The sequence below is a fragment of the Cuculus canorus genome, chromosome 5 (genome assembly GCF_017976375.1).
Source record: "Cuculus canorus isolate bCucCan1 chromosome 5, bCucCan1.pri, whole genome shotgun sequence".
NCBI lineage: Eukaryota > Metazoa > Chordata > Aves > Cuculiformes > Cuculidae > Cuculus > Cuculus canorus.
In genome coordinates, this window is record NC_071405.1 from 16,580,426 (window position 1) to 16,600,729 (window position 20,304).

General features: G+C 60.4%; 1 protein-coding gene across 4 annotated transcripts in view; it reads right to left on the reverse strand.

Annotated features, from left to right (window-relative positions):
• The window catches only part of SYT7 (synaptotagmin 7), a 35,206-nt gene extending 15,104 nt beyond the window's left edge, over positions 1-20,102 (reverse strand). For 2 of the 4 annotated variants that reach the window (XM_054068519.1, XM_054068517.1), the window contains exons 1-5: positions 19,845-20,102; positions 6,580-6,683; positions 3,542-3,621; positions 1,410-1,541; positions 659-874 (exon numbers count right to left, since the gene is read on the reverse strand). In XM_054068519.1, the coding sequence (XP_053924494.1) occupies positions 659-874; positions 1,410-1,541; positions 3,542-3,621; positions 6,580-6,683; positions 19,845-19,875 (563 nt within the window). In that variant the 5' untranslated portion in view covers positions 19,876-20,102. The remainder of the gene's footprint in view (positions 1-658; positions 875-1,409; positions 1,542-3,541; positions 3,622-6,579; positions 6,684-19,844) is intronic. The other 2 variants (XM_054068518.1, XM_054068520.1) reach the window with 1 other exon arrangement.
• Positions 20,103-20,304: the final 202 nt, after the last annotated feature.

The window sequence follows — 20,304 nt, forward strand, 5'->3', positions numbered from 1 at the left end:
GCGGGGAACCAAAGCAGAGACCAGAAATGTAGGATGGAGCCCACAGCCAGATGATTCGCCCCCTTCTCCTTTGGCAGAGCTATGGTCACTGCCAGCAGCAGGGGGTCTCACTCAAACCCCAACAGCCTGCCCGGACCACGAGCCCTGTGTGCCAAAGCTCTGCTTTTCCCCTAAATCTGAAAAACCACCAATTCCCCAACTCTCTCCTGGCATTGAGTGGTGGAGCTGCAAGCAAGGTGCCGGTGCTGGGTCTCGTGAGTCAGGGAAGCGCCAGGGAGGGAAGAGGCTGACGATGCCAAGCACCATCCCTGATGGCTGCATCCCAGGGCTGGGGACATGGGAGAGGAGCTCTTGCCTTGGGGACATCACCAAATGGTGTCCCTTGCCGTGGTGAGCCCAGCTGGGGATCCCAGGAGCTGCTTCCCACCAGCATTGGGCAAAGACACCCTTGGTGCTGGACGTATTGAGGACAGCACCCAATGGTGCTCCTCCTGCCCCATCCTCTGCTCGCCCTCAGCCAAAATGCTGCCAAATGCTGCCAAGGTCTCCCCTTGGCACCGTGGGCTGGAGGACTTGGTGGACATAGCCCACAGAGGGAAGCCCGGGCACGCTGTTATGGTGTTGGTGAGTCGGTGCCGGACCGTGCGTGCTCACTCACTTGGACAGGCTGAGCTTCCCTGCGGCCAAGTGGCTCTGCACTGTGTGCCAGCGGCCTCGTGCCGCCTTCCCCGCTCCGGGCTCGCTGTGGGCAGAGACGCTGCTCCTCATGCCGTCCTCGCCAGGTCGCTGCTTCTCCCCGGCGTGGCCGTCGCGGTCACCCGCCAACCCCGCGGCAGCCGACGCCGTCAGCTTGGCCCCTGATAACAAAGAGCCACTGGGCCACGCCAGCGGCCGGACCCCCCCAAGACAGACATGAAGGGAGCCGGACGGACAGACGGACGGATGGACGGGGAGCCGATTGATAGGATTGTGGGGTATGAGGGGAGTGGGACAGAGCCAGAGGGGGACGGACAGACAAGAGACGGACAGACAGACAGAGAGAAGAGAGAAAGACATCAGCACTGCAAAAGAAAAGGTGGTCCTGGCCAGGGGGGTGCGCAGGGGCCTCGGCAAAATAAAGAAGAGGAGGAGGAGGGTCAGGGGAGGGGGTCCCGCTCGCCGGCAGCCCAGCCCCGGGGGGGACCCATCCCCGCGCCGAGGGGGTGCCCTCAACGCGCAACCCCATCCTGCAATGCCGGGGGGACCCGTCCTTGGGGCAGCGGGGAGGAGGGGTTGCTCGTCTCCATGGGACTGCCCATGGGGTGGCGTGCAGGGAGCCCAGGAGGAGGAGGAAGAGGAGGAGGAGGAAGGCAAGTGGGTGCTGCCCATATACTCACTACAAGGAGCAAAACCGGTAAGGAGAGACTCACTTGAGGGAAAGCCGCGGGTCACCATACGGGGCGTAAGGTGAAATGTTTAGTATAAACTCCTTGGGAGGGTAGGAGCTCCATTTCTGCTGCACTGTGTTGTCATTGTTATTCCAAAAGTCTCTGTCTAGATCACTACAGCGGCCGGAGACCAGGGGAGAAAGAAAAGGGAAATACAAGAGAGAGAAGCTGAATTCCTGGGAGAAGGGAAAAAAAGCAGCCCTCCGTCCTTGGAGTGCTGGGATCCTGCGGAAAGAGCTGGGGCGCGTGGCCGCCCCCCCTCAGACACCAACACACACACAAACACACCCACATGGACAGACGGACGGATGGACGGAGCAGGGCAGAGCTGCGGAGAGACAGGAGCAGGCGGCTGGGAAGGAGAGAAGGAGATGGAGTGGGGTTAGAGAGGTGTTGGTGAGCACAGTGCTGGCATGGCATCCCCGGCATGAGTGTCCATGTGTCCTCGTCACGCGTGTCTGTGCATCCCTGCCACGCACATCTGTGCATCCCAGCCATGCATATCTGTGTGTATCGTGCATGCCTGGGTGCCCTCGCCACACATCTATGCATCCCTGCCACGCGCATCTGCACATCCTCATCCCAAGTGTCTGTGCATCCTCGCCATGCATATTTGTGCATCCTTGCCATGCGTGTCCATGTATCCTCATCCCATGTGTCTGTGCATCCCTGTCACACGTGTCTGTGCATCCTCGCCACGCGTGTCTCTGCACCCTTGTCACACGCGTCTGTGCCTCCTCAACACGAGTGTCTGTGCATCCTCGCCTCCTCAGCAGCCCAGTCCTGGAAGCGCAGGCTGCCTGGTTAACCATGACGCTGCTGCATCTTGGAGACCCCTCTGGGTCCCCTCCTGCCAAACCAGCCCGCTGCCACCATGGAGCCTGAACCTCCTGACCCCATCAAGCTGCCCGCAGACCCCACTGAGCCTGAGCTGTGTGCCGGGTGCTTTGAAGACAAGCACTCAGGCCAGCCAAGGGAGGAGGTTTCATAGAATCATGGAATGGTTTGGCTTGAGATGGACCTCAAAGCCCATCCAGTTCCACCCCCTGCCATGGGCAGGGACACCTCCCACTGGATCAGGGGCTCCAAGCCCCATCCAGTCTGGCCTTCAACATCTCCAGGGATGGGGCAACCACGAAATCCCTGGGTAACCCAGGCCAGAGCCTCCTCACCCTCACAGCAAAACATTTCTTCCTAACACCTCATGTCAATCTCCCCTCTTTCAGTTTAAGAGGTCTGCAATAGCCTTACTCCAGGCAGGAGCTGTTTCCCTCCTGGTGGTCCAACCCTGGCACTTCCCAAGAGCCCTGTGGGGTTCCATGAGGTGAGGGGAGCAGTGCTGGAGCTGGGATGCCCAGGAGAGGCTCCCACAGCTGCCATCCCTCCACCTCCCTTCCTACCCAGCGCCATGAGATGCCCCATCTCAGCTCTCCTTTCCTATCGCATCCCTGTTGCCTGTGCTCTGTAGATCCATGCATGCAGTGGGGCCAGGGAGGGCTCCATCAGTGGGACAGCGCTTGGGCTCTGCATGCCCAGACCTGGAGCATCCCTGGGGAGAACCACGTTGAGGTCCCCACAGCTCCATGTGGTCACGCTTGCAGCTCAGTGGGCAACCCAGGAGGGGTACCCAAAGGTGCTGGGGAGCCACACCAGCCCTCCTGTCTCCTGGAGCCCCTCTCGCACCAGGGCTGGAGGACCTAGGGACACCTCGTCCTCGCCCTGAGGACCATCCCATCCTGCAAGTGGCTGCAGGAGGAGCGGGGATCAGTGATTCTTTGGCACAATGGTGGGGACCACCCATTGCTTGGTCTCCCCGGTGCCCCTGGGACAGAGCCGGGCAAGCGGCTGCTGCCAATCCATTCTGCCAAGGCTGGGCAAGGACCCTCCTTGTTGGGAGCAATGGGACGGCCAGCTCTGTCGCCAAGGAGGGACCTCCCTACTGCCACCAAGGATGGCACCAATCCAGCACGTGTCTCCAACAGGCCACCCACAGCTGTGGACGATGTGTGGTGTAGGGCAGGGCGCTGAGCGGGCTGCAGCTGTGCCAGACCCATGGGCAGAGAGGTTCCCGGCTCCGCAGCCCCTGCCCCTCTCCCCCTTGCCCTGGCACCTACTTGATGGTTTTCTTTTCACTGCGGCCTCGGCTGGAGTCTGGAGTTCCCACAGTTTCCAGGGAAGTCTTGTAACGCTTACCCTGCGGAGAGAAGAAAGGGTCAGGGGGTGGCAGGAGACCCCACCGCACCACGGAGCATCGCAGCAGAGGATGGGGGTGGGAGCTGCTGGGGCTGCACCTCCATCAGCTGCAGGGTTTGACCTGGATTTTGCCCTTTTTCTTTACATTTTCCCAGTCGCTGGGCTCCAACCCACTGAGCCGAGTAGAAAAGTTCCAGATAGCTTCATCTCTTGGCCCTTAGGAACCAGTAAAGGCACTGGGGAGACGCTGGTCCAGCTGCCCTGGCTCCTCAGCATTGTCTCCAAGGGGCTGGAGGGCAGTGGGTGGCTCATGCCCCACGTTACCCCAAGGACAGAGCAGCAGCCGCCACCTGTGGACCCTTCCACAGCCTCACTGGGGGAGAAGCAGGTAATTTTAGGATTAATTGAACCTGAATTAATTGAGTTCACCTTCCCCACTGAAAGGAAAGACCTGCCATATGATAATGAAGCAGGAGCTCGCTCCTAACTGGGACTTGTAATCAGGGCACCTCACTGTGATTTCCGACTCCAGGTTCGGCGTGCTGCTCCGATCCAGGGCGGACAAGAGTGCAATTAATGCCAATTAGTGAACAATTAGAAGTGCAGACTGATCTGTGCAGGTGCAGAGAGGCTGAGGTGGGATGGGGCAGCTGCCGGATCAAGCTGGGGTTGCAGAGCAGCTCTCCAACCACGGTGGCCCTGGACCTGTGAGCATCCCTCCTGCAGGAGCCAGCCCTGCATGCAGCCTGACCATGAAATGGAGAGTGTTTTGTCCTTTGCGTTCTTCCCGGCATCACCACCTCTGCACGGAGGCATCTCCTTGGCAGTGCTGCATCAAAGGACTCCCTGAATCCTTAGCACGGATGTCCTTGGACAGCCACAGGCCTGTCCTGCCAGGAGCTGCAGGGATGCCAGATCTCCTTCGATGACCATGAGCTAATCCTGCTAGGAGCGGCAAGGATGCCCAACCTCCTTGGATGCCCATGGCCTGATCCTGCCAGGGACCTCTAGGGATGCCCAACCTCCTTAGATGCCCATAGAGTAATCCTGCCAGGAGCTGCAGGGTTGCTGAACCTCCTTGGATGCTCAAGGGCTAATCCTGCTGAGAGGCAAATGGATGTCCAACCTCCTCGGATGCCCATGGGCTAATCCTGCCAGGGACTTGTAGGGATACCCAATGTCCTTGGATGCCCATGGGCTAATCCTGCTGGGAGCTGCAAGGATGCCCAGCTTCCTTGGATACCCATGGGCTAATACTACCAGGATCTGCAGGGATGCCCAACCTCTTTGGATGCCCACAGCCTGATCCTTTCAGGAGCTGCAGGGATGCCCAACCTTCTTGGACACCCATGGGCTATCCTGGAGGGAGCCAGCCCTGTGCTCAGCAGTGTCCCCAGCCACGGCCATGGCTGCTGGCCCATGCTCTCCCAGCACTAGCCAACCTAGGGCTGTCGTGTGGGCACAGACCGAGGCCAGCCCGGCAGTCGCTCAGCGTGTTTGGCCGTGGTTCCCATATAGCCGTTCCAGCTCCGTGCGCTGTCAAGGGCCAGCCAGGATGCGCCTTTCCATTCCCAGCCTGAATGCCTTCCCAGCCAATTTATACTTGTTTGTTCCTCTGCCAGCTTAGTCCTTCAGCACAACTGGCCCTTCTCCTGCCCAGTGCTTAACCCTCTGCCACATCCCTTTCCATCCTTCCCCTTCCTGGTGCATAAAACTCTACTACCTCCCTCTCCATCATTCCGCTTCCTGGTGCATAATCCTCCACCACCTCCTTCTCCCACCTTTCCTGGGCACCAGCTGGGCTTGGAAGCCCCTTCCCAGCTACCTCCTGACATGCCACAGCCTCTTCCACCACTTCCATGCCGCCTATCATAGAATCACAGAATGGTTTGGGCTGGAAGGGAACTCAAAGCCCATCCAGTTCCACCCCCTGCCATGGGCAGGGACATCCCACTAGATCAGGGGCTCCAATCCTCATCCAAGCTGGCCTTGAACACCTCCAGGGATGGTGCAGCCACCACTGCTCTGGGCAACCTGGGCCAGTGCCTCACCATTCTCATGGTGAAGAAATTCTTCCTTATATGAAGCTTAACTCTGCCCCTCTCCAGTTTATACCTGTTCCCCCTCGTCCTATCAATCCAGGCCTTTGTGAACAGTCCCTCCCCAGCTTTCTTGTAGCCCTTTCAGGTACTGGATCCCCGGCTTGATCACCTCTCCCTTTCCCAGTGGATCGTTGCCATCCCACGGCTCCAGAGGAGCCACCGGCACCACTGGGACAGGCACCTCCTGCGTGGGAAGAGACGCCACCGTCGGAGCACTTGACCCAGATTTGAATCTGATGGTGATGATGGAAATGCAGCTGAGCACGCGGTCGCATCCTGGTGCTGGGCTGCTCCAGGAAGAGGAGGAGGAAGGATGTAGGGCAGGAGGAAGCGCTCTCCAAAGCCAAGACCACAGTGGAGCTCAGAGAGGGAAGCCGGGTGCCTGGGGGTGCTGGGCTGGGGGGCACAGCAGGCGGCGAAGCTGGCTCACGGCACTCAATGCTGCTGGGGACAGGCTGGCCGCCTTCCCGTGGGGCTCTTCCAGGCAGGAGCGAGCCCAGCAGGCCAGGGGCCAGATTGTTACGGCTCATGGCAAATATATATATATGTATTTGGAAACTTCCCTTTGTGCTGCACAAACAGTTTTGCCCAAACATTTAATTATCCCATCTCCTAAAAAGAAAAAGAAAAGCTGCAGCCGGCACCCATTGCAAACGGCTCTCGGCAACTGCCTCTGCTTGCCGGCAGCCTCCCTGCCCAGCCACAACCCCCACCATCGCTCCCCATCCATTGGGACCCCAAGCCATCACCCAGGGGCATGGAGTGGCCAGAACCTGCATCCCAGTGCATCCCAGGCAGGGAGGGTGCCCAGGGCCCGCTCCCCACTCCTGGCACCCATCCGGCACGAGGCCACTTACCAGTTTGCGTTGGCACCACTGGCAGATCCCGCAGAGGACGATGGTGACGCTAAGGCTGACGGTGATGATGGCTGAGACGAGGAGGACGTCGCGGGAGGGAGACCCTGTGGAGGAGAAGAGCAGAGCTGTCACTCAGCAAACAGACAGGGAGGGGGGCCAGTCCTGTGCCCGGGGGTGTCCCTGGCGTGGGCACAACTACAGCACCCAGGCAAGAACAGGGAGAGCAAACAGGAGGAACGTGGTCCAGCTAGGAGGCTCCAACCTCATAATACAGAACATCACGCTGTGGTGGGCCCCCCCTACCAGCCCCTTCTGCAGGCTCTGGGCTCCTGGCAGGATGCTGCGGCCCCAGCACTCCCTGGGAGCTCAGGTTGGAGCAGAGCAAAGGCTTTAATCGCTGCCGGCACCCTGGGAGCGCTGGCATGTCCGGCAAAGGTCACAGCATCACCACCTGCCTCCTGCAGCTCCCACCATGCCAGTGGCATCTGGCTGTTGTTCTCTGTTGTCTCCCCTTCACCTTCTTCATTGACATCCCTTCCTCATCCCTTCCTCTTCTCTTTTCTTCTTTGCCTTCCTCATGCCCATCCCTTCCCCTTCATTCTTTCCCTTCCCCTTCCCCATACCCATTGTTCTCCATCCCTATCCCTTTCCCCACCCCTTCCCCTTCTCTTTTCCTCTTCCTCTCCCCCTTTCTCATTCCCTTCCCCTTGCCTCTTTCCCTTCCTCTTTGCTTTCCTAATGCTCATTCCTTCCCCATCCCTATTCCTTCCCCTTCTCTTTTCCTCTTCCTGTTCCTCATGCCCATCCCTTCGGCTCACCCATCCTTTCCTCTTTCCCTTCCCCTTTGCCTTCCACATGTCCATCCCTTCCCCCTTCCCCCTTTCCTCTTTCCTTTCTTGTCTTCCTAGTGCCCATCCCCATCCCTTCTTTTCCTTTTCTCCTTCACCTTTCTCATGCCCATCCCTTCCCCATCCTCATTCCCTCCTGTTTGCTGTTTGCCTTCCTCATCCCCATGCCCATTCCTATCCCTTCCCCTTTCTTCTTTCCTTTCCTCTTTGCCTTCCTCATGCCTATCCTTCCCCATCCCCTTTCCTTCCCCATCTCCTCTCCTCTCCTCTCCTCTCCTCTCCTCTCCTCTCCTCTCCTCTCCTCTCCTCTCCTCTCCTCTCCTCTCCTCTCCTCTCCTCTCCTCTCCTCCCCTCCCCTCCCCTCCCCTCCCCTCCCCTCCCCTCCCCTCCCTTCCTTTCCTTTCCTTTCCTTTCCTTTCCTTTCCTTTCCTTTCCTTTCCTTTCCTTTCCTTTCCTTTCCTTTCCTTTCCTTTCCTTTCCTTTCCTTTCCTTTCCTTTCCTTTCCTTTCCTTTCCTTTCCTTTCCTTTCCTTTCCTTTCCTTTCCTTTCCTTTCCTTTCCTTTCCTTTCCTTTCCTCATGCCCATCCCTTCCCCACCCTTTCCCTTTCTCCATCCTCTTTCCCTTCTCCATCTCTTTCCCTTTTCCCACGCCCTTTCCGTTGGTGTCTGCCACCCCACAGTGGGGTCTCCCTCTTTGGATCAGCCAAACCCACACGGATCCACCTCGACCAGCAGCTCAGGCACTTTCAGGAGCTGCTGGGGAGGGGTCAGGCATTGGGTTCCTCTGCTCTTCCCCAGCCTGGCCATGGGGACCACCTTGAGGACTCCAAACGTTGGGTGGACCGCTCTGCTGCTCCAGCATCCCCCGCCATGGGCACTGGGCATGGTGATGGAGCCAGACAGGCATCTCCCACCCACCCTGCTCCCATCAGGAACTCAACCAGCCCTGTGGGCAGGAAAACCCTTGAGGGATCTGCCCCCCATCCAGGGGTGTCCCCAACGTCCAACAGCCCAGGCACAACCACCGAGCTCACAGCTGAGCTGCCAGCAAGCAGGATGGTCCTGGCACCACAGGAGGAGGAATATGGACACAAGGTGGCTTGGGGGGGCTCCGATGGGACCCCTAGCCTTGCTCAGCCTCATCCCTTGGCAGAACGTCTCCAGTGGGAATCCCACAGCCAGCTCTGCACTCTGGGATTGGGACAGATTGGAGCCCCAGCCGGCGGTGGGAAGCGGCGAGGTCAGAGCAGTCCGCCTGTAGCTATACTGCAGTATAAATATTAAACAATAATCGTTAATAATTAATTTGCCCGCAGACCTTGTTATTGTAATGAAATTTGCCAGCGGCTCAGGGGCTGGGATGACTCAGAGTGGCCTGGGCAGCTGGATCGGGGCTCGGGTGTCCCCACGGTGGGGTCCCTGGGGCCACCAGCATCGCCCTTGTGCCTCGGTACTGAAGAGGCCACAGCCTCGCAGCCGCAGGATGAAGAACAAGGGGCAGCAAAAGCGATGGTGGCAATAAAGAGGAGGTGAATAAAAGCCCTTTCAGCAGCTGCACGGCTGGCGTTGAAGCCCCCTGGGGGGGTGGGAGGGTGGTGAAGGGGTTTGGGGCGACAAGGTTGAGGGGTCCCAGCTCCTTGGCCATGGCCAGTGCCCTGTGAGTGGCACAGCCAGCCGGCACACGTGCTCCTTCCACCCAAACGCAGCGAGGGGGGCCTCTCCATCGCTCTTCAGTCACGAGGAGCCTGTGTATAAAACTCACTTAGCAACTGTTGCCTAGGAGGGAATTTGGGACCAGCCCTTAATTTCAAACATTTATAAACCCCAGCTAGATAAGCTGCCGGGGGGATGTAAAGCAGCCACGCTATCCCCCTTGGAATGCTCTCCACGGTGCAGGACCCTGAACTGTTCCAGTGCAGCGTGTGGGCTAACTGGGCAGACTGGAACAGGAGTGAGCCGTCCTTTGCTCCCTCAAAACACCAGCTCAGCCCATCCTAGCGCTCCCTGCAGCCCTGATCCCTCCTTCGGGACACGGGGACATGCCAAAAGAGGGGTGCCTCGCCTCGCCACCACAAAAGAGACACCCTAATGAGAGAGTGAACCCTGCCATAAGCCATCCAGGCTTAGCCCAGAGCTTCAAGAGATGCTTCATTTCTTGTGGGGTCAAGTTCATCCTCAACGTAATCCAGCAAGAGGGAAATCAAAGAGGAGAAGGCGAGAGGAAGGGATGCGCGTGGTGCTGGCACAGCACAAGGGAGGGATTTACAGCTTAGGAAGGAGAAATCCAGCATGGTGACCAGACACAGATACCAAAGGGGTTGGAGAGAGATGGAGGGATGTTGGTTTACACCAGTTGCCAAGCACAGGACCTGCCACCCCAAGCTTGGCATCACCCTGGTGGTGACACCGGCAGGGACCTCCACACCACGATGCTGGGGGCTTCCCCAGGGCGTGGGGAGTTCTGCTGGACCCCAGGCAGCTGCTGCCCTCAGCATGATTTAAATGACTCATTTTCTGCGCAATTAGCACTGGTTAATTAGAGAAGCAGTGGAGTGGAGCTCCTGGCTTGTCCCCAACCCTGGGTTCCTGCCCCTGGGGTGATGCATGAGGTCCCTGTGCCAGAGCTGGGATGCCTGGCATGTGGATGCTGTGGGGTTGGTGACCCTGGGCACATGGACACCGAGAGGCTGGAGGGGACATTGAGGAGCTGCATGGCCACAGCTCCAAGAGCAGGTGACAAACACAGTGCTTGTTTACCACCACCTTTGCCCTCTCCTTCCCACCGCTCACCATAAATCTCTCAGCTCTGACAGCGTGGATGCAGCCAGGAGCATGCGAGGTGGCAGCACTGGGACCTCAGCCCCGTGCATTAGGGGTTCTGCATCCCATGCCTCCCACAAATCACATCTGACCTTCACTGGTTCTACCTGGAGCCAAGAGCACAGCGAGGGGCTACTCTATGTGCTGGAGACCCCTACAGAAGGACAGAAAGAACTTGAAGAGATGTGGGGCACCAGGGCTGGGGTTTCCCTCCCCTCAGACCCACTGACGGAGCAGGGGATGGTCACAGAGGTGGAGAGGGGGTGGCACAGCCCTGTAGCTCTGTCATCACTATTCAATGCTGCTTGATGTGATAGAATTCCACTTTTACAGTGGTTTTCGATGAGGGGATTACCTGTTTTGTTAGCGCTGCAGGTCTTCAGCATGGGATGTGCGTGGCACTGTGTGAGCAGCACTGGTTGCATGGGGAGAGAGGGTCCCTGTGCTTAGGAGAGGGTTCTCATGCCAGAGGGAGAAGATCACTGCATGCAAGGAGAGGGTTCATGTGCTGGGGAGAGGGTCCCTGTGCTTTGGAAGACATCCCTATGATGGGGAGAGGGTCCCTGCATGCAGGGAGAGGGTTCTCGTGACATGGGGAGAAGATCCCTACATGCAAGGAGAGGGTTCATGTGCTGGGGAGATGGTCCCTGTGCCATTCGCCCTCCTCTGACCGTATGCCTTGGCATTAAGGACCCATGAGCCTGGCCAAGGTGGGACCCCCCCGCACCTTTCAGAGCCCCCTGCACATTTTGCAGCCCCCCATCGTCTTGGGGAGCAAGGCCAGCACTGATGGCATTATGCCACCCCACGTTCATCTCCTCCAAGCCAGCGCAGGATTAGCTGCCTCCGGAGCACAAGCGAGCTCCGGCCTTTGTGGCCGCAGAGAAAACACTTCAAAACCCAAGCTGAGCACAAGTGAGAGGCACAGAAATCCGGGAGGGATTATTCCTCACTAAGCAGCGTGTAAGCTGGAGATCCTATAAATTCAGCCTGGCGAAGGTGAGAATGGCAGATGCTGATGGATTAAGCACACGGCTGTGCCCATCCCAGCATTCTGACTCAACCAACAGCTCTTCCATCACCCCACACGGAAACCCCCAGCCCTGAAGAATCAATTCCTACCCCAGAATGTGGAAGTGCCGGGGAGGGCAAAGCATCTGTGAGGCCACCCAAACGAGAGTTTCAGCTCCTGAGCAAGACAGTCTGGAAATCTCTTCCATGGAGCGGCAAGGGGCCAAGGGCTTTGGGCGAGCGGTGGGCAGCATCTGCCAATACCATGGCAGGCACTGAGGACTTCACGTCCCACTGAGGATGGTCCTGGATGAGCTCTCTGGGCCATATTTTTGGGTGCAGAGCCCAAACTACCCAGCTCAGGGTGTGCATGGCATCTCCCCTACCACCGCTCGGTATTCCAACCCCATCACTGCCTGATCTTTAAGGTTCCTCCCAACCCAAACCATTCCGTGATCTCCTGGAGCATCCTCCCACCGCCCTGGCCCAGCGGTGAGACTCGTTGATGTGATGCCCTCCGAGGGAGAAATCAAAGCTGAGCAGAGCCCCATGTGCAGCCCCACCGCCCGCTGCACTCTCTGCAAGTGGCGATCAAAGCCTCTCCCTGCAGCTCCATGCAGAGCGACTTCTCCGCGTGCCAAACCGCCTGCCACCGCCAAGCGAGCACCCAATGCGCCAGCCCGTGCTGCTCGCCGCCTCACCAAACCGGCAGCGGAAACGCGTGCACACCCAGGGAAGGGGGAGCAGGAGAAGGTGCCAAGCGAGCCACGCTTTCCCCCCGCACCACCACATTTTGCTGTGAGCCATCACCGTGAGCCGGCGGAGCTGGGGTGGGATGTGATGCTGAGCCCCAAAGGGGATGACGGTGCTGAGGAAGCGATGGGGCAAAGCTGCAGAAAAGATGATGGGAGAGGGCCTGATCCTGCCCCTTATGGCATCGGCGCATCCTCTTGTGCCACGGGAGGTGGCCAGGGAGTGCAGTGGCCGCGTTGCCACGCCGGGGCTTCCCAGATGCTGTTTGCCTGGTGCCAGGCTGTTAATTCCTCCTCTTCTCATCCTCCCACTCATTTGCTAGATATTTCCCAAACCTCTTATTTTTAGGTTGCAGCTGAAAAGCTGTGAATTTGCAGCTTTCGCTCCTGTGCAGGATCCCAGGTACCGTGCGGCTGGGAGCAGGGCAGAACCACGGCGGGGCTGCCCAGCGGGCAAAATCCATGCCCTCAGCGCAGGGAAGAGAGAAAGGCTGGATATGACGGGGGTTCCAGGATGCAAAACCTCCAAGCGGGGATGAGGCCTTGCTGCCATCCCTAGAAACAATCTGATAGGTGTTTTGGGGCTGCTTTGAGCCACGCTTGGCATGCCATGGCGCAGAGCTGGGTAGCCACTGGGCACAGCCAGGTGGCCACTGAGCTGGCAAGCTGGAGGGCTGAGACAGCTGGGTCCAGCAGTGTCCTCCACCCTGTGGGGACACAAGCTGCTGGTGGGACATTTGGAGCTCCACAGCCATCAAGCTATCCTGGCGTGGTCCTGGCTACCATCCCACCGTTGGATGGGCCTCAGGGGGAGGATCAGTGCAGCGCCACAGCTCAGCACCTCAGGCATGCTCGGGGAGAGAGGGAAGGGAACGGGCGTCTGTTCTCCATCTGTGCATCTGTCTGTCTATCCGTGCGTCCTCCTCTCCAACACATCCATCAATCTCTCCAGCCAGCCATCCCTCATACACATCTGCTTCTCCATCCAGCCATCTGTCCATCCCCCGGAGCTGTCAATCCGTTCATCTCTGCCTTCCCCACGCCGAGCTGCCTGCCTGCCCCAGGAGTTTTAGCCCCCAACAGTCGCAGACCCCCATCAGCACGGGGCCACCTCCTCTGCTGGGGATCCAGCGGGATGAGATGGTTCCAGGCATCCAAGGAGCAGCACCCCAGCACCTCTCCCCCAGCACCCACGTGCCCAGTGCTGTGGCCATGCCAAGACCGCCCAGCCTGGCAGAAAGCACTGCACTGAGGATGGGCACCAGGGGAGGAGGAGATCCTCCCAAAACACCCCAAAACACTTGTAGGTGCTGCCAGATATCCCTATCCCAGTCTGCTCCCATGCATGGATGTGTCCTGATGCCACGGGGAGGGGCAGAGTAAGAAACCTGTGTAATGGAGAAAAGGATGAGTGTTTTGCCGTTAAAGCCATCCGGTCCTTAATACACCCATGTTTCATTTCAAGCTGCCTTCATGGAGCAAGTTCTTGGTTTGGGTATGGCACCACAGTGGTCACACAGCCCTAACTGAGGCTGGTGGGCACCGCAGCAGGCGGTGAAGCCACCAGAATGGGTTCAGCCCATGATTTCCCAAGGAAAGGCGAACCAGCCCCCCTGGTACCCTGTGGCTGCTCTCAAATCAGCCTGCGCACGGGGAGAGGATGCTCGGGGTACCCAGCGCCTTGTCAAGCCCCCAGCCAGGAATTGCTGCCTGCTGGCATCCCCCCTGCCTGCGTTCTTCCAGCACACCGGCAGTAGCCGGCGCGTCACAGACATGCCTCTGCCCTGCTCCAGTATGCGGCCGGCGTGCAGGATGCATGCACAAGATGCTCACGTGCCGCTCAGCGAAGCCGCAAGGCGTGCAATGCAGCCACCACCAGCCCCACAGCAGCACAGACCCCACAGCACCCGCGGGCGAGCTCCCAGCACCATCGGGGCTGCCACTCATCCCCTCTCCAGGGCAGCCGCAAGCCGGAACTCGCGGTGGAAGGAGAATTTGGCAAGCGAAGGCGCTCCTTCCCTTGGTGCTGGGCTATTTTTGGCCAAGGATTTCCGGAGAGGCGTGTGATTTCTCTGCCTAGTGGTCCCCACCACATCTGTCCTTCCGAGGAGCCCCTGAGGATTTTGTGTCCCCATGCCTGCACTCCGGGGTTTCCACTCCGATGCCCAAATCTCATCCGTCCCCATTTCAAACCAAGCTCCCAACAGCCTCCTGATGCCCCTCATCCCTCTGCTCAGCCCCTGCTCCATGTAATCTCTGCCCCAAACCACAAGCCTTGCGGTCCTGGCCGTGCCCGTCCCCCCACCTCACCCCCCATCCCAAAGGCCACCCCAGCCCCATCTCACCCGGGCGCAGGAGCCTCTCCCTGCAGCGGTGAGAGGCACGGAGGAGAGGGCTTGGGCTCTCGAGGCGAGCAGCACTGCCAGATCTCGCTCCACCACACCGCCACCACCACTTAGCCTCTCGCCCCAGGGCCCTCCATCATTCCCGGGCACTTCGGGTGACAGCCAGAGAGGAGGCAGAGAGCCAGAAGCTCCCAAGAGATGAGAGCAAGCAGGCTCCACGTGCCGTGCCCAGCCCCGTGTCCCCCACTTGCTTCCCCACCTCCCTGACCCCCTCCAGGCTGTGCCCCACAGCCACCACCAGCCGGAACCCACACCAACACCAAGCTTTGCAGACAGCAAAGCCACTCTGGGGACAGGAAAGCCACCCTTGGGACAGGAGCCTGGCGGAGAGCTCAGTGCTGGGGGGATGCTCAGCATCAGCCTCAGCCCCAAACCAAGGGGCTTGGCAGCGCCGGGGGAGGAAGAGGAGGGTTGGAGGAAAGCGTATGTGAAGATGGAGAAACACAGCTTTGGGGGGAAGGAGAGAAGAAGGAAATAAAGAGCCGAGGAAGGATCCAGATGAAGGATCAGGGACACAGAAGTGTGGGCAGGTGCCTGGGGGGTGTGGGGCTGGTGGAAATCCTTTAGAACCTGGTAGCTGAGGTGCTTCCTCCAGCGACACACGCTGAGACCCTGAAGGAGGGGGGGATGGCCACCCATGGAGGAGCAGAGACAGTCACCCACTAGCTTCCCGCAGACCCAGCTAGAGGGAAAGGACTGCACACACCTCATTTCAGGGGTGCCTGGAGCCCCCCAAAATGCAGCCTCAAGGCTGTCCCCACAACTAGGGAGGGCAGGGAGAAGGGCTTCTCTGAGCTGTGCCATCCCTCCAGCTCCGTCTCCGTCAGCGTGATCAGCCGCTTCCCTTTCAAACCTCATTAACTCCCCCCAAGGTGACTCTCTCCCTCCTGTAGCCATGAGCGGTGCTGTCTGGGGACACCAGGAGGGGATGGGGTGCACGCAGGGCACCCCGAGCTCACAGGTGGGTGACGAGCACCCCATACCACAACCAAACTGGCAACAACAGGACCTGATGCTTGGCGTAGCCTGACCCACCACCCCCTGAGCCCACCCTAGACCCACACACACGCCTCGTCCCCCCAAGTCGTAGCCTGGGGAGCTCGGCCTCCGCTTGACGCTTTGGCAGCCGCTCTGCTTTTGCACACAGTCCCTGCGCGTCAGCCCCGCCGGCGGCTCTTCGAAAGCCCTTCCCTTGCTGAATCCATCCATAATAGATATTGTAGCTGAGCCCCCAGGGGCCCGGGGGGTGGCAGCGATATTATCTGCATCTGTCTTCATTCCCAGCTCCCCCGCCCTTCGCCGGCAGGCTGAAAAGCCGCGAGATCAGGCGGTGGAAAGCCGCCTCCAGCTCCTTTCCTGCTCCTTGGAGTGGGGAGGATCAAGCAAACCTCACAGATGCATCCTCTGCGGTCCCCAGCCTTGTCCTTGCTGCCCCCCAGCCCTGTGCGCACTCCTGGGACATGCGTGTCATACATCAGTCTCTTTGGACCCTTGGAGGTGGTGGAGAGAGATCAAAAGCAGGCAGATCCTTGGGAAGGAGGAGATCCCGGGGGGCTCAGCATCTGCATGGACACCCCCTTGTCACAGGCAACAGATAGAGCCACTGCAAGGGGACAAAGGGACGAGGTCAGGATGCTCCGAGGGGCAGGCAGAAGCATCCCCTGGGCTTCAGTCCCTTCCCAGTGCAGCAGAAGGGCTGGGGACCAGCAGGGAAGCGAACCCCAACCCTGAGTGGGCTTGGGGTGCTGACGGGGGGCTGAAGCCACCAGTGCTGTGCGGGACGCATGGCTGCAGCAGGTGCCTGGCTCCCAGTGATGCTTTCCAGCCTGCGTGCTGCCAGCCGCCCGCCAGTCCACCGCTCTTTGTCTGCCTTCCCCGGCTGTCGCGCATCCCCGACACCCTCCCAGCCGCTCCCCATGCACCCAAATCCCCCAGCTTTGGTCCTCGGGGTATTTCAGCTCATTTTGAACCCGGCTCTTGGATTCTGTCCCAGCCTCTGGGATCTGCTCCCATGGCCCCCGGCGCTCACCGCGCCAGCACGCAGACCTCTCCATCGCCCGCTCCGAGACAGCACGGGGGGAAAACAAGCAGCCGCCTGGTTATTGATTCACCACCTCCATTGGGGCCACCGCGGCGTGGCTCTGCTCGCCAGAATGGAGCCCCAGGAGGATGGGGATGTGGGGCCTGGGGCCCCCCAGCACCTGCTTGATGCACTGAGAAGATGAAGATGTTGGGGGGCAACCAGCTCCCTGGAGAGGGGACAACTGATGCTGGCAGCGAGGACAGGGATGGAGAGGGGCTCTCACATCACAGTGAAGAGGAAGGAGCAGCCCGGAGCCAGCGTGGGTGGCACTGGGGACATCCGTCCCTGTGGCACAGAGGGCACCTTTGTCTTCAAACCCAATCTCTGCTTCATAATTGGCCGCGTCTCTCCCGATACCATGGAACACAGGGAGTGCAGGCAACGGCCCTGCCGGCAGCACAGCCCTTCACAACCCCCCAGCAGAGCCACTCCGCTGGAGGGAGCTGCTTTGGGAAGCATCTCAGCTCCATCTCCCCTCAAACACCTCTTACCAGCTGAGACAAGGCTCCCTCGGGCATCTCCCACCCCAGAAACAGCTCTCCCATTGCCAGCATCACCTCCAAGCTCCCCTTTGCACCCCCCCCCCCAATCCTTCTTTCCCTGCTTTGCACAGTGCAGATGGCAGCAAAGTTGCCCAAATTTCCCCATGTGGCATCTTCTCCCCACATAAAACACAGCCAATGCTGGGGGCCGGGGCTTCTGTCCCCCCCACAGTGACACAGAGCAGAGAACGAGGCTGGGGCCACCTCCAGATGAAGGGTGTTGTGGAGGCATGGACATTGCTTCACCCATGGCCACAGTGTGGCAAAGCCCTGGTCCTTGCCAAACCCAGTAGGGACTTGAGCCACCAGTACCCTCCCAGCCTCCATGCGTGAGGGACAGACCCGGCAACCGTATGGCACCACAGCTGAGCCGCAGCACAGGAGGAAAAGCAGAGAAAGGGGAGAAACAGTGAATTTAGCAGATGATGCCCCAGCATCAGTCGAGAGCTGCCGGCACGGGTGTGGGTGCCCCGAACACACCATGGCACCTGGCACAGTCATGGCCGGTGACGTGGGCAAACGCCATGAGATGAGAGACCCAGCAGCCAGGGACCACAGCGTTTGGGGAGCAGAGAGAGGGGTGTGCCCCCCTGAACCCCCGCAGCTCTGCCTTTTAGCCTTGCAGCCTGCACAGGAGCAGCACAGGCAGCCGTCACAGCCACCAGGCGTCAAGGGGAGCAGATGGACGGGAAATAACGTGGGTGCAAACCTCAGGCAGCAGGAGAGAAGGGCAGCCCTGCCGTGCTGCTCCCGGTGGGGACAGGCTGGCATCCCGGCTCTGCCACCGACCCGCCAGGTGACCTTGGGCCAAGCAGCTGGCAGCGCTGTGCCACACTCCTCTGCCTGCAGGGCATTCCCGTAGGCTGACAGGGATGGGGTGGCACAGCATCAAGTGCTCCACGGGGCATCCCCGTGGGGTGACAGGGATGGGGTGGCACAGGATCAAGCTGTCCTCTGCCTGCAGGGCATCCCCGTGGGGTGACGGGGATGGAGTGGCACGGGAACAAGCTGCTCCTGGACCACAGTGTGAGGCAGCGTTCAGCCGCCGGGCAGGTGGCAACTTTACCTTGAGGGCAGCTTGTCGGGAGCTGCCAACTCGCGGGCAGCACTGATGCTGTCACCTGCAGCAGGTGACAGTCCCCAACCTGCCAGCTCTGGCAGGCCTGGCTGTGCCGAGCACCTGCAGCTCACCCCAGCGACATGCACCAGCAGTGCCCGCTCTCCCCGCGTCCCCGCCAGCACGTCCCCACGCCACCGCAGGACACGCTGTCCTTCTGCCCGCTGGCGGCTGCTCCCCAGGCCCTGGGATATCACAGGTGAGGGCTTCCAGGCCCCAGTGAGCTGCGTTGCACTGGTAGCATTCCTACCCCTCCACACGGGCTGCTTGGGCAACCCTCCCCAGCTGGCTGCACCCCTGAAACGTCCCTTGCAGCGCCCCAGATTCCCTCTGGTACGGAGCCGATCGATGCCTTCGGAGCATGAGCTCAGCAAAACCTCAACAGTGAAAGCCCCTTCCCCAGTTGCCCACCAAGCAGGCAGCGGAGGGGACCTGGGCTGGGGACTCCCAGAAGGATGGAGGGGCAGGAGGAGGAGGGGAGAGAGATGAGGAGGGGGGAGACGAGGAAGAAGGGGGGAGACAGGAGAGAGACAATGAAGACTGGGGAGACGAGGAAGCGAGGAGACGGGAAGCAGGGAGACAAGGAAGTGGGGATGATGAAGAAGGGGGGGATGGGGTGGGGGGGATGAGGGGAGAACAAAGAGGGGGGAATGATGAGGAGGGGGGATGATGAGGAGGGGAGAATGAAGAAGATGGGGGATGAAGAAGATCGAGGAGATGAGGAGGAGGGTGGTGGTGCTTTGCCCACTGGATGCTCGTCTGAATGTCAGCACCCAGAGGGGCTGGGGGCTCACCCCGAGGGCTGGAGCTTGCCCACATCCAGCTGTTCCTCCAGGATAGATGGCAGGTGCTGCCCCTGGGGCGGGGGTCCAGGGGCTACAGGATCTCCAGCATCACTGCCGAGTGGGGGTGCGGGGCTATCGGATCTCCAGCATCTCTGCAGGATGAGGGTCAGGGGTGTGGGGTTGGGGGACCAGGGCTACCAGGGCTCCAGTATCTCTGCTGGGTGGGGGCCTGGGGCTACCGGATTTCCAGCATCTCTGCTGGGTGGGGGTCCAGGGCTACCAGGGCTCCGGCATCTCTGCAGGATGAGGGTCCAGAGAGCAGGGTGAAGGTCCAGGGCTACCGGGGCTACTGGATCTCTGCAGGATGAGGGTCTGGGGCTACAGAGGATGCAGCATCCCTGCAGGATGAGGGGGTCTGGGGCTACCGGAGCTCAAGCATCCCTGCAGGATGAGGGTCGGGGGCTACCAGGGCTCCAGCATTTCTGCAGGATGAGGGTCCAGGGTTACCAGGGCTCCAGCATCCCTGCAGGATGAGGGTCGGGGGCTACCAGGGCTCCAGCATTTCTGCAGGATGAGGGTCTGGGGTTACCGGAGCTCCAGGATCTCTGCAGGATGAGGGTCCAGGGCTACCGGAGCTCCAGCATCCCTGCAGGATGAGGGTCCGGGCTACCGGGGTTACAGCATCTCCGCAAGGCGGTGACTCATTTGAAACCGACTTTCTCCCCAAACTACCGGTAAGTCCCGACCGGTCACTCGAGGCTGGAGGGATTGGGGGCGGGAGGGAGGATGACCGGACGGGTCCCCCCGGTGGTATCGGGTACTGGCACGGTCTGCTATGCCGGCCCCCCCCGTCCCGGTGCTGGGTCCCCCCCGCCCCGGTGCCCCCGGTGCGGGGCTCTCACCTGCGCTGGCAGCCTCCGGGTGCAGGTACATGGCTGTGGGCGGCGGGGCGGCTGCTGCTGCCCGGTTCGACGGGGCTGCGGGGCATCAGACGGCGAGGGGAGACGGTGGGGGACCCGCATAGGGCGGAGGAGGGAGGGAAGGAGAGGTAGGGGGGGTCGGCAGCCCCGCGGAGCCCGTGCTGCCCGCCCGCTGCCTGCTTCGTCTCGGATCGCGCATCCACTTGCTGCTCGCTGCTGGCGGGAGAGGAAACTGCAGCCTCGGGGAGGGGGAAAAGAGGGAAGGGGCGTCGGGGATGCGCAGGGGGTGTGTTTGGTTTGGGGGAGGGGGGCACGGCCAGAGATGGGGGGGGGGGGGGGGCACATGCGTGGGATGCTACACTCCGCAGTCCTGCACGCAAATGGGGATAACAAGGAGGTGGGGCAGCATGCAAGCACCCACGCAGCCCACCCGCGTGGGGAA